Below are 13,348 nucleotides of genomic sequence, written 5' to 3' on the forward strand. Positions count from 1 at the left end.
ATCAGAATTGATTTGATTATATCTACCAGCAATTTCAGATAACTATTTGCTGTTAAAAATCAATAATTTAAGGATAGCACATGCGTCCTGCCGCACTTTTGGCAACAATTTCGTAATTAATTATATTCAAAATCTACGGTAGGTAGTCGAGCCTCTCACCCTGTGGCCATTCGGCAAGCCCAGCATAAAGCTACAGAAATTCAATTAGGCTTATCCCCCCTCATGCAATAACAACAAACAGCAACCGACACCCACAAAAAAAAACAGCAGCACAGCAGCAGCAAAAACAGCTGCAACACCTGCGCAATTAATTAGTGTTTGCGGCATTAATTTCACACAAAAAAATGTATAAAATAAAAGATGAGAAAGGCAAGCAAAAAGCCAAGCCACAGATGGGATAGGAAAGGATTGGGATTGGGATTGGGATTGGTTGGGACAGCAATGAATGAGGAAGGGTCCAGTGTGCTTGACCGAAATAGCCCCGAAAAACAGTAAGCCAGCAAAAATAAAATCAAATATAGCGGATTTAGTTAATTTATATTATAATTAAAGCAAGCTCCTTCATCAGCAAGCAAAACATAGAGTGAAAGCGATGAAAACTTGTTGAAGTAAAGGAAAATTATGTTTGTTTTTTTTTTGCGGGCAAATGAAAGGATAACTAAAATCTGTTTGCTCCACTCAAACTGCCAGTTGAGGAGATGCCTTGGCTACGCGTAGATATCATAATTTCCACTTCAACTCTATATAATTTGTTTATGATTATGGCCCGCATGCAAAATAAAACGCATTTAAGTAATTAAGCCATAAAAAGAATGGCGTGCTCTGGCTCCTGGCTCTGTTCATCCATAAAACCCATTCCATGCTGCAATAAAATGCCAAAAACAAAACAATTAGGCAATTAAATGTCTTTGGTATTACCAAAAATTTTCGTTTTGGTAACAAAACGCGTCGTAAAATAAACCCAAAATGTACTCCACCCTCTGAGAAATGAATGGCACTCTGTATGGGGGGCCAGGGGTGACACTAAAAATGGATCACAAAGGGCAGAAATTATGTGAAAATGTTTGCCCTTGCCGCGGCATCTGCTACTTCCATATAAAAAGCACAAAAGGAAAATAAAGAAAAGGCCGCAGGCGCTATGCGAGTGTTTTAGTAATATTTATTGAATTCCAGTTAACGAAGCCAAGCCGGAACCGATGAACCGATGGAGGGTACAGCCAGGAGCAGAATAAGAGTCTGAAACGAAGTTCGCCCCCCCCCCCCCCCCCCCCCCCCCCCCAAGTTAGAGGGCAAGCAAGCAAAGCTCACAAAGCATTTCCACGCACATTTTCTCCCCCAACGCTACAACAGCAGGGGAAAATTCCAAACGCTGCAAAATGAATTCTTTTGTGACAAGTTCAATTCGGTGTCCCACTACCAGCGCCAGTGCCAGTGCCAGTGCCAGTTTCAGCCAGCCTCAGTCCCTGTCCTTTTCGCACTCCCTTCCCCAACTTCAATCCCATCAAAGATCCAGTGGAGTCCGAATGGGAGTTCATATGGGAGCAGATTGTGGGCGCTGTCATATAACGCATCAAAGACAGTCAGGTGAAGGAATGCAGTCCTTCGCTCTGTAAGAAATTGAAAATCCCAACAGCATGGAGCAAGCTCAAGGAGCTCCCCTGCCTCGCTGCTGGGGACAAAACTGAAAATCTCAAGCTGCGAAAATCAGCAGAAAATGCGCTGCTTTAGTTCACATTATTGTCATGGCCCGTGTGGATATTTTTCCTGTGGCGCTCGGAATTTTTAATAAGCGTTAAAGTTTATAACATTCTCAGCTCCACGCTACCCCAGTTCGCCCGAACTCCTTCTCCGCTTGGCACATATCAACAGCGCAGGGCGGTAGATCCAGCACTGAAAGATATGCCGAGGACCCAGCCAAAGACAAGTGAAAGGTAAGCCAAGAGGGCATAAAGAGTCTCACATAAAACCAACTAATTAGGCAAAGCATCTAATTAGACGCACACCAAGGGGGCCAAAACGAGGGATATGCGTTGTGTCCTTTGTGCCGCCTCGTAAAAGCCAAAGCCAAAGCCAAAGCCAAAGCCTCCCAAATGACAACGTCGCTAAAAATTCTTATCGCCGGCACCCAAAATTAAGCCCCCAGTAAGCCACGAGTATATTGTGTGGCAAAGGTTAAAGATGGCACGGCGCCATGTTAAATGTGGGAAATTGTTTAATCCACTCGACGAGCCGCCTCAGCAATTACAATTAAAGCAGCCGGACAGGGTTCGTGGTCAGCTGCATGAAATTGGAAGCAGCGCCAACCGTGGTATGCCAGAAGGGGGGGGCTTTCTGGCTGCCGAGAAAAGAAAAGACAAAAAAACCTATTTGCATTTGATTTGCTTTGTAATTTGTTGCTCGATTGCGTTTTTTAGTGTGTAATGAGATGGGGATGCGCCGGCAATATCTACCTAACACTAGAACCCTACAAAAGGTCAAACTTGAGACAACTTATCCCACGCATGGCTGATAGCGCTTGCCATTAGAGCAGCCAAGGATAATGCTGCCTTGAAAATACATAAAAATTGTTTAATCTCTGTACAAAATAAGCGTCAACGATTGTAGCTACAGAAAGTTATTTGTGGATGTTCTTTCCATTCGTCACAACTCTTTTTGAACCACAAAAGTCTGAAGATTCGCGGCAATTTGTCATGCAATTATTGTTGCCAGAATTTATCTTTTACTTTGTTATCATGGCTGCTGGGAGTCTCATTTGTAAATTACCATTCTGGGGGCACGCACGAGTGCATCCGGAGAATATTTAGGCGGGCTGTGCCACTGCGACGTGCAAATTGATCAAAATAAATTGCATAAAATATTCCATTTACGTTCTGGCCCCACAAAATATGATTGTAAGCAGCTACTAATGCAATCAGAAATTGTTGCAACGCCCGAGGGCTCTGGGTCTAGGCTTCTTAGGCTTCCTAGCCCTGCAACATTTTTGCTGTGAGTTATGCCAGGAATTTCTGATAAGCTATCCCGTAGTCCGCATCAAGGATTGCTACCGGGCAAGTGCTTTATTTCTTGCTTTATTTCTACCATAAATTGCGCAGAATTATGTAGAGAAAAGCAGGCAACTAGGTTTTGGGATACTTTGTCACATTTGAATCACCTCGTGGCAGGATGCTGCCTGCTCTTAAAATAATTAGAGGCAATGAGGCAGTGTACAAACGATGCCACACACGCAGACTTCCGCCCAAGCCTGCCCCCGAGAGGAACTCTGTTTAATTTGCAATTGCAACAAAAGTGTTGATTATCTGGCCCACGTGCGTCAAGTTCGTCCCACGTGCACTTCACTATGCAAATACATCAGCCAGTCATTAAATTAATTAGAAAGAGAGCTCTTGTCGTCGAAATGAATGTGCCGAAAACTTTCCACAGCTTCCCAGCGCCAGCTCACAGCTCTCACTCCATTTTGTACATTTCCACATGGGCAACGAAGTTTTGTGGCAAGTAGAGGCTGCTGCACTGCAATTACCAGCAGCTATCTCTGGAGTGTTTGTCGGGCGGAAGTCTGTCATTAAAAATGAGTGCGTTATGTGTTCTTTTTGTTAGAAATTAAGAAGATGGACCAAATGCATTCGATATGCCAAAACTTAGCAGACTTATCAGATATTCATTGTAATTTCTGAGACAGCAAATAGTAATTATATTTCTCAATATACATTTCATTTGATGCATGAGCAACTTAGGTCTCGTTCCACTCGCTTTTCTAAGCAGATCTGGGGGCTAGAACAACCCTTAGTTCTTTCATAGTTTTCCACATATTACGCACGCGGCTATCCCTGAAAACTGTGGCCAGAGTTCAACAACCCTGCTCCAAAATCCAAGCCGCAAGGGGGGGCGCGACGGCATCGACCCCAAAGGAATGGTCCAGAAGCTACTTCCGTAAGCCCCTCAGTCCTGAGCCAGACATAGCCCGGGGGCAACCATTAACTAGGGCATAAGACTTACTAATAACAATGATATAGGACATTGCCCCAAATGAGTATATAATAAAGCTAATGGAAAATTATGGAGCCAGAGGGAGGCAGTGGCTGTTGCCACATTCGGAGTGACATCATAGATAAATAGATACATGCAGAAATATCAACTTAAGATGCTTTACAATTACTGGGGCTCTGTCATTATGATAACGTTGTGGTCTTCCATTTTCCGTTGCTCAATTTGAAATTGATTAAATTCCAACGCATCGAATTGATGGCCCAGCAATTTGGCATTCCGTGTGCAGTGTTCAAAATATTTATCACCTTCACATATTGCACAAAACTAAACCCTTTTCAGACACCTAATGGGCTATTAAGGTGTTGGCCGGAGTCGTGTTTGGCCTGCGATTTAAATGCAATTAAATGAAAGTGTCTGAATGGGCATACTTTATGGCCAGCACCCAAACAGTGGAAGGGGTTTGCTGGGGGCGACTGAAGTTCAATTAAAATGAATGAAATGGTCCCAAAAAATGTGCTCATAAAAATGATAAGCACATTAAGCGGACACCAATAAATGTCTTTTTCCCACTGACAATTTATTTATGAGCTCTAATAATTTTTAAAGCATTTAATTTCAGTTAAATTGAAATTGTTGCCGATCATCCACAGCACCTGCAACGCCAGCACCGGTCCGCCAGTTGCACGTGTTTTTAGCGGTCGTTCTTATTTATTTTTTTGAACCTACAGTCCGCACCGGAGCGAGCGGAAAATGTCAACTTTTTGCCAGCCAAAAATTGTCAAATGCACAGAATTTTATGCGCCATACATTTATGTTGATGCGGTTTAAAAAGTTTTTTAATTACATTTGCAGGAGACGCCCCCGAACACGAACACACAGCAACACAGCAATCCGAAAAACCAGAAACAGCAGCCAGGATACGAGTGTTTGTGCGAAATTCGGAATGTATTTTACTCTTTATTATTGCAGGTTTGGGCTGTGAAAATGTTTCCAAACTCATTTAATTTGAAACAAATTAGAAACGATAATACACAAAAGTGAGTTGTAGGTGGAATGGATGCGTTGGCTGTTTTCCAGGCGATAGATAAGTCTGCGGAGCTCTCCATTTTTGACACTGATGGAGTCTGATGGAGTGTGGACCACAATGGAAAATGTGTGTATATGTTAGCCCTCAAAGGTGCGAGTTGCATTTATCTTGGCTTGATTTCTGTCATTATTTAGTGGTATGTTTTGTTGGATATTTTAATTACATTTAAGTGGATTAGTCTGCTCGTTAGCAGCTTGCCCTTTTCTAGATATCATAATGCTCTCTTTACGAAATAATCATTAACCGATGACAGGCTGAAATGTGTTGCCCAAAAACTGACATTAACCCCATTAAAATTTGGGTTAAATTTGCCTATGCATTAGCATCCAATGCCACACAGCCCCCATGACCGATTCGGCTCCTTGTCACTCGCTTGTCAATTCATCCATCATTGGCCTACAAGAAGGAGAGTCCACCCCAGAGTGGGCTGTGGCAAGTCTTTGTCCCAGGAGGACTGCTGGATTGTGGCAAGTCTTTGCTCCCTCAGAGCTGCTGGCTAGTCTTTGCCTCCTCAGTGCTGCTGGACTGTGTGGCAAGGCTTATCTCTGAATCGCAGCAGAAACTAATTACTAAAGCGGCTCTCTGGCTGTGCAAGCAGTGGATGTGCACAGCCTACGTTTCCACTATCTCTAACCCTGAATCGAAATAATGTTTAGACTACACACAAAACGACAGAGAGAGAAAGAGAGAAAGAGAGAGTGTGAGAGAGCGGGTGCTCATCATTCATGTGGTTGTGCCTGTGGGGCCCAAGCAAACATGGCCTGGGCCGAGCAAAGTGAAAGGCAGCCCCCAAATGATATCAGTTCTCGGGGATCTTATGTGACCCAAATAAGCTTCGTAAGGACAAGAAATTTTAAAGCAAGGATGAGAGCAACTATTTATAAGCTGCCATCTCTTGTGCAAATGTTAAATAAATGAGTGATAGTTTTTTTTGTGTACCCGATCGTTCACACAAACCGAAAGTCATTGGGGTAAAGTGGTAATGGAATGAGAGAAAAGGGAACTCAACGACTAAACAAAATAAATGCTAATCAATGTGTGGCTCAAAGTCCAGTTTCTGATATCGTATAAAAGCCAGCTGGCCACGGAATCAAGTCGACAGTTCTAAGCAACTTCTCGATCAGCTTCATTATCATCATGAAAGTATTTATCATCTTGGCTGCCTTCGCCGCATTGGCCGCAGCTGTGGTAAGTCGAGAGCTCTCATATTATCTCTTAAATGACTCTAACTCTGCTTCAACTTTGACTCCTCGCAGGAGCTAACAGAAGAACAGAGGGCCGCGGTTAAGGAGCGGGCCAAGGCTTGCGCTCAGCAGGAGGGCGTCACCAAGGAGCAGGCCCAGGCACTGCGCTCCGGCAACTTCGCGGATGCCGATGACAAGGTCAAGTGCTTTGCCAATTGCTTCCTGGAGAAGTCTGGCTTCGTCGTCGATGGCCAGATCAAGCCCGATGTGGTGCTGGCCAAGCTGGGTCCCATTGCCGGCGAGGACAAGGTGAAGGTGGTTCAGGCCAAGTGTGACTCGCTCAAGGGAGCCAACAAGTGCGAAACTAGCTTTGAGCTGTACAAGTGCTACCACAACAATCAGGCTCAGATATAAGTCAAAAATCTCTTAACTCTTGCAATAAACATACGTATCTAATTACATAAACGAAATGTCTACTTACCAGTCGAATCGGTTAGGGTTTCTGTAGCTTTCTCTGTACTACAATGTGCATAGCGAGCGTATCGATTGATCGCAGTGTAGTGAACAGAATCCACTCAAGGGTAGCCGCAGTTGCACTGGTACTTTTCCTTAGGCCCACTGCAAGTTTGTTTATTAAAGCTCTTTAGCTCTGTTCGGCAACACGTTTTTAATTAATTTTCCATTGTACAATTTGCAGTGCGTTACCTCGCCATTACCCACACGACGTTATAGGGCTTCTGTACCTTTGAACAAATATCTATGGCTCCGTCTACAGCTCCATGTTACCGCAATTCAAAATGCAAACAAAGTCTCGTCTCATCCACAAACAATTTGACAAACAGCGCTGGAGCAGGAGCAGGAGCTGGTGCTGGAACTGTTCCATTCAGTAGCAACAAATACTAGACGTGTGTGTATCACAATTGTTTTGCGTATTTGTTTGCCAAGAACAATAAGCTGGCTGGCTGTGCATCCTGGTCGGTAGTGTGTGTCCGTGTGTGTGTGTGTCTGTCTAGTGGAGGGCTATTCTTGGGGGACAAAGTGTCTAATTGATTTTGGTATTTTGCTTTTTAATGAAGTGTCAAATGTGTTTCTTGTGATGGCATCAGAACGCAACTCTCAGGGGGCCACAGCAGAGAGTGCTCTTAATGTGCAGTAACAAACCCGATTTTGATGAAAAAAATATGCATTGTATGTAGCTAAGCATAATTTTCTACATTATCTATTAATACGTATCCCTGAATAACTAAAATAAGCCCTGGGATAACAGAGTGACAACGAAAACCCACCCTTAAACGGAAAAAGCCCTCTGAACACATCAGCGGCAGCGAGGCCCATTAGCTCAGTTGGTTAGAGCGTCGTGCTAATAACGCGAAGGTCGCGGGTTCGATCCCCTCATGGGCCAGAAATTAGTTTTTTTCTCCTCCTAATTTTTTTTAGCTGTTTGCTGATATTTAAACTCTTTTGGTATTACTCACCTTCCACTTTCTGGCCATAAACGAAATTGAAATTGCGGAGCTCCCAGCTTGGAGTTTGTTTGTGCTGGACCCACAAAACAGATTTGCCGCAATGTAATTGAGTATTTGTATTCAATTAAGACTTATTTCAATATTTGCATAAATGCTGCTGCGCCAGACAACACATACTGAGAGTCAGAGCCAAATCGAAAACAGTCGAGTGGGAGTGAAGTGCAGTGGAGAGTCCAGTCCTCAAGCGTGTATAAATCCCTCATATGCTCGGGCATAATTTGGTGAAACGAAACTTAAACAAACAACTGGAGAGGGAGAGAGAGTGTCGGAGCAGGAAGACTGCCAGAGACCAGTGGCCAAAGCTGTCCAGCTCTGGGTGTGGGAGGGTGTGCATGTGTGTGCCGACTGTCTGATTTTGACAGCCCGCATAAAGCGACCAAAGGACGCAGACGACAACGTGGGACCCCCTCGTGATGACACGATGACTAGGTAAACACTCGTTGAAAAGGACAGCTAAATGCATTACCCCATCCCTTGTACCCTACCAATTTGGCGACAAAAACTGCCACAAATATTAATTTTTATTATTCAAACATTGCATTAATTACACTATTTTTGCGTATGCACTACACGCCACCCGCTTCACGTGTGTCTGAGTGTGTGGCAAGCTCTTCTCTTGCATTCACAGCCACCGCAATCCCCGTCACTCTGATCAATCACTGGAAAATTGGATTTTCATATGTGCACCCGGGCTGCTGCCGTTCTGGTGTCTGTGCCTTGTGGTGCTGAAAATCAGACGGTGCCATTCGCTCTGCATGTTTGACAAGCACAAACAGAAACTTCATCAGAATCCATGGATTGGTCAATAATTTTTAAACACAAATCAAGTGTTAACTGGGGGCTTAATTGTAGGGCGGAGCGACATCCACAACAGGCAACAAAAAAAGAGTTAAAGTCGGGAAAATATGAAAATATTTCAGGATATTCGTTTGATCTTGGTTTTTTCCAGCAGCTGAATGGATAATTCAAATACGATTTCGATTGCTTGCTGTATAGTTTTATTTGTAAATAAAAATCGTATTATTTATCCAACTCTAACAAGCCTCTAACAAGCCTTTAATAGAATACATTTTTACCTGAAAATTCACTGCAATTAAATCATTCAGTTTGAAGTTTATCAAGGGAAGGAAGAACGCTTCAATCGGCTAATAGCATTTCCAGCAAAATCCAAAACAAGAAACCACAAATGTCCGTCCTCCCCCACGTGGGATTTTAACACTCGGCAGCTGCCGGCGAGTGACTGCGTCAAAACCCTATCCGGTCAGGAACCCTTTGCTGCCTGCCCCAAACCATTTGGCAATCAATAGAAACACGTCCGGCCATATGGAGAGCGGATGGAGTGGAGGCAAAGTGTCCAGTTTATTTTTTGCCTGGCACATTCATCGAATGGATGCTGGGCGCTGGGCTGACGGAAATTCGATTTATTTTCATCAATATTCAATGTCATTGCAACATCTTCGTGGGCCAAACCCAAAAGCGTACATCAGGCATGTCACACGAAAACCACCAGCCCAGCACCAACCAAAAGGAACCATCAGTGAGTGAGAGATCCCTGCCGTCGGGCTCCATGGAAATGGACTTTGTGGCTTGAAACTTTTTTGTGGGGTTTCGCTATTAAAATTTGATGCGCATGTTGTTGTCTCGTTGTCGCAGGTTCACGTGCCACAGGAGTGATCCCATGGACCCATGCAAACTCCTTCCCCATGTGGGAGGGTAGTCTGGCGCAATTGTGGCCATTCGTCGTCTATTCGGTTTTTGGTACACTTGATGCGCTCTCAGCGCACTCTGCGCTACCATTGCATATTTAAACAAATTTATTTGCAATTTAGTGTTTGCGGTTGGTGCACGCCAAAAGAGCCAGAGGGGTGGCGTGCCACCGTATGGTTCGTTGCACATTCGAAGCTCTCTTTTAAGTGGCGCGAAAATTAATTAAAATTTTTGAAATTGATTGACAAATATGTCATTTAGATTGGCAACTCGCTGGCGTGGCTGACCATACATTTTGTTTCATTTTTCACTTCAGTATTTCGTTGGCAGTTATGTTGGTTCCTAATTAGTAAATATTAGGCACCGGCCAGCATAACTACCAACTTTAAAGCCTTCTCTTTAGCTGTCCTAAAATCTAGCAGCTCCGGTGGCTGCCAGTCGCCACTCTCTTTGAAATGCAAACAGATTCGAGAAAAATCAACATGAGAAGGCACCGGTCGCTGGGCGCTTGGTCTCCCCAGTCATAGGTATCTGTGGCAAAGCCCGCGCGAGGAGCAAGTCCGCGAAGTCCGTGGCTGCATGCAACAGCGCGATAAGGGCGTCGCCATGGCTAAAAGTAAATACATAATCCACGTGAGTCGGCGAATGCGACGCGACACGCATTGTGTGCATGAGAGAGACTTAATGGGATGTAACTACCAGGAGATTTAAGATTTTTTACTGCACTGTTTTACCAGACAGTCTCTGAGATCTTTCCAGCGTTTTGTTTAAAAACATTTAGGGGGACTATATCCCAGGTTTGTGTTATTCTCTCCTGCCATTCGTAATATGCAAAAAAAAGAAAAACGTACGACAACCAACGCACATCATTTCACATAGCAGAGCAAGGTTTCGATCCTCGGACCTCTGGGTTATGGGCCCAGCACGCTTCCACTGCGCCACTCTGCTTGTTGAGGGACCGGCGCGAAAAAGGACCTCTTGTTTTTAAAAAATTCAGGGGAAACAACTCGAAAATTATTTAGAAAAATAATAAAGAAAACAAAAATAAACAAATAAAGAATATTTTTGGTCTAAGATAATCTGTTAAAATTGAAACTAGTAAACGTTGTTCAAAAATTATGTTTTGTTTGTCTTTTTTGCACCCTTATCTTCATGTAGCGCTTTTGGAAAATCCAAAATAACTAGCAGAGTGGCGCAGTGGAAGCGTGCTGGGCCCATAACCCAGAGGTCCGAGGATCGAAACCTTGCTCTGCTATTAAATGTGGTCGAAAGCCTGGTTCGACATTTTTTTTGTATGCATATCATGAGAGTCAAGGAATATGTACTGTACTCGTATTTCAAGCTCATCATATAATTTTCTATCCAAGGAATATAGTACAATCAAAATACCAAACATTCAGAGTTTAAGGAATTATTTTAGTTTGATATTTAGCTTGTTTTTACGTTAATATAAATGTGCAGACCTTAATTATGAGATTATGTGAGATTAAGGAAACTTACTAGGAAAACGTGGTTAGTTTTAGGTGGAAAATTACAAAAAATATATTCTTCCCATACCGGGAATCGAACCCGGGCCTTCTGGGTGAAAGCCAGATATCCTAGCCACTAGACCATATGGGATATAATAAATACGGTTCAAAATCCCACTTTGGTGGAAGTCTGTGCAATTTGTTAATTTTTATCATATGTGACAAATCACTAACTCAAATAAATCTGTCGGAAGTTGATATTAAATTTTCCTAATAATGCATCTTCGACGAAAAAAATTGTAAGATTTATAAGATAGTCGTTTTTATGAAAAATTAGATTTTGTTACCTGCTTGAGATTTCACGTACTCACATTGCAGACTTGGCAAAATGCGATGCAAGTCCCATATTGTCTAGTGGTTAGGATATCCGGCTCTCACCCGGAAGGCCCGGGTTCAATTCCCGGTATGGGAAAAGCTTAATGCTAATTTCTGTGTTTTTTTGATACGTTTGTATTTTTTAAGGAAATATAATTATTTTATTTAATTATCTCGTGGATCAAGTAGTGCTTTGCTTTTTATGTGTGAACAATTCCAGCGCAACGCAAGGGGATGCAAATGCTCTTTTGGAAACAAATCCAAAATATAAACCCATTAAACAATCACTGGAAGCGCCGTACTTTGTTCAGCATAGTGATGGTAGATGCCACCAAGAGCCGGGAGGGAGCCGAGCCAGTCACTAGCACATCAATTTCAAGCTTCCTGCCATATGGCTGCTATCCGTATTTGCTTTGAACAAAGTTAAAGAATGCATAGACGGAGATGGAGTTGTGCGAAGAATCCTTTTTGCCTGCCTCCTCGCACAGGTCGCGCCAGGTGCGGGCATTGCACTTGGCGCGCTACAACTCCTCCATTTCACGTCCCTGCTCACAAGAAGGCCCACAAAGAAGTTGAAGAATAGGCCTTGTCAAAGTTTACATTGAAGCGCAGTATTGTGTGCAAGTCCTTGGCGCTAAGGTCGCTTATCTTGTTGTACAGCAAGATCTTGGTGGCTCGATGCGAGCGGTGAAGATGTAAAAGCCAATACCCCATTGTCTGACTCTAGATTTTATTCTGCTCGGAACTATCACAAAATAATTTTAACATTTTACTTGGAAGAATGATATAGAACTGATATGTCGTTTATTTTTTCAAATAAAGTTTGAACGAGAAGGGACGTGTGAAACGCTTCTTAACGCGTCACAACTTTTATACCCGGCACTCAGTACAACATCTGCACCTTAGTGGTTATTTGTCAAATTTTAAATTTTTTCTTCATCTGTCATCTACATCAACAACACTTCTCACACCAACACGCTCCTTTAGCTCGCCGCCCTTCCCTAGACCCACACACTGCAGACTCGCGGCAGAGGCAGCGCCAGCTGCCCAAAATTGTAGATTTGCGAGGTTTTCGCCCTTTTGCGGGGTCGGAAGGGGGCGTGGCTCATATATAAAATACACTGGTTTCAGTGTGAGCATACAGCAGTCCGGAGCCAAAATTTGGTGGCTCTAGCTCTTATAGTCTCTGAGAACTAGCCGACAAACAAGACGGACAGACGAACAGACAGACATGGCTCTATCGACTCGGCTACTGATGCTGATCAAGAATATATATGCTTTATGGGGTAGGAAACGTTTCCTTATGTGCGTTACATACAACCGTTATTCCCCACAAAAACAATATATAAATACCCTATTTACTCTTCGAGTACCGGGTATAAAAACTCAAAAAAGATTTTCAAATAAAGTTTGAAAAACTCAAAAAAGATATTTCCCATACCGGGAATCGAACCCGGGCCTTCTGGGTGAAAGCCAGATATCCTAGCCACTAGACCATATGGGATACAATAATCTTGTGTCCAAAAGCGCACTTTCTTAGAAAGCGTATTTAATTAGATATTTTTAGTCAAATGTTTGCAAAATCAGAATGTTTTATTTATTTTCAAACGTTGAAAACACAGTATACGTATTTTTAAATTACTCGAAAGAATAAATAACGAGGAAAGAATTAAGAGGTGCTCTTAAGCGTCACAACTTTTATACTCGGTACTCAGTAGTATATCCTCGTATATCTGTCCCTTGATGGTTTTTTTTTCTTTAAATTTTACATTTTTTCTACATTTGTCATCTACATCTACATAACTTCTCATGCCAACACGCTCTTTAGGTTCGCCCCCCCTCCTAGAGCCACACACTGCACGAAGCAGATGAGAGAATGTGCAAGAAAAAAAAAGTGCTGGACGCGGTGGGTTTGGCCACTGCCAATGAATTTCTTCATTCTGGCTATAATAATGATCGAATCTGATCCCAATCCGGTGTTCTGATATATATAGATTTCTGTCTCTCAGATCCAGG

General features: G+C 43.0%; 1 protein-coding gene and 6 non-coding genes across 7 annotated transcripts; 4 read left to right on the forward strand and 3 right to left on the reverse strand.

The window, feature by feature from the left end:
- The first annotated feature begins 6,167 nt into the window (after nucleotides 1–6,167).
- On the forward strand, nucleotides 6,168–6,720 carry LOC117580091 (general odorant-binding protein 56d-like). The gene is made up of 2 exons (XM_034266348.1): nucleotides 6,168–6,259; nucleotides 6,328–6,720. Exons 1-2 carry the CDS (start codon nucleotides 6,209–6,211, stop codon nucleotides 6,667–6,669), a joined length of 393 nt encoding a protein of 130 aa, XP_034122239.1. The 5' UTR covers nucleotides 6,168–6,208; the 3' UTR covers nucleotides 6,670–6,720.
- Nucleotides 6,721–7,583: 863 nt separating this feature from the next.
- Trnai-aau lies at nucleotides 7,584–7,657 on the forward strand. Its single transcript has one exon. It is a non-coding gene; the product is annotated as a tRNA-Ile (tRNA).
- A 2,707-nt stretch (nucleotides 7,658–10,364) lies between these two features.
- Nucleotides 10,365–10,436, reverse strand: Trnam-cau. The gene has a single exon. It is a non-coding gene; the product is annotated as a tRNA-Met (tRNA).
- A 235-nt stretch (nucleotides 10,437–10,671) lies between these two features.
- Nucleotides 10,672–10,743, forward strand: Trnam-cau. The gene has a single exon. It is a non-coding gene; the product is annotated as a tRNA-Met (tRNA).
- A 293-nt stretch (nucleotides 10,744–11,036) lies between these two features.
- On the reverse strand, nucleotides 11,037–11,108 carry Trnae-uuc. The gene has a single exon. It is a non-coding gene; the product is annotated as a tRNA-Glu (tRNA).
- A 249-nt stretch (nucleotides 11,109–11,357) lies between these two features.
- Nucleotides 11,358–11,429, forward strand: Trnae-cuc. The gene has a single exon. It is a non-coding gene; the product is annotated as a tRNA-Glu (tRNA).
- Nucleotides 11,430–12,764: 1,335 nt separating this feature from the next.
- Nucleotides 12,765–12,836, reverse strand: Trnae-uuc. Its single transcript has one exon. It is a non-coding gene; the product is annotated as a tRNA-Glu (tRNA).
- Between the last annotated feature and the right edge of the window lie 512 nt (nucleotides 12,837–13,348).

The sequence above is a fragment of the Drosophila guanche genome, unplaced genomic scaffold, assembly GCF_900245975.1.
Source record: "Drosophila guanche unplaced genomic scaffold, DGUA_6, whole genome shotgun sequence".
Lineage (NCBI taxonomy): Eukaryota > Metazoa > Arthropoda > Insecta > Diptera > Drosophilidae > Drosophila > Drosophila guanche.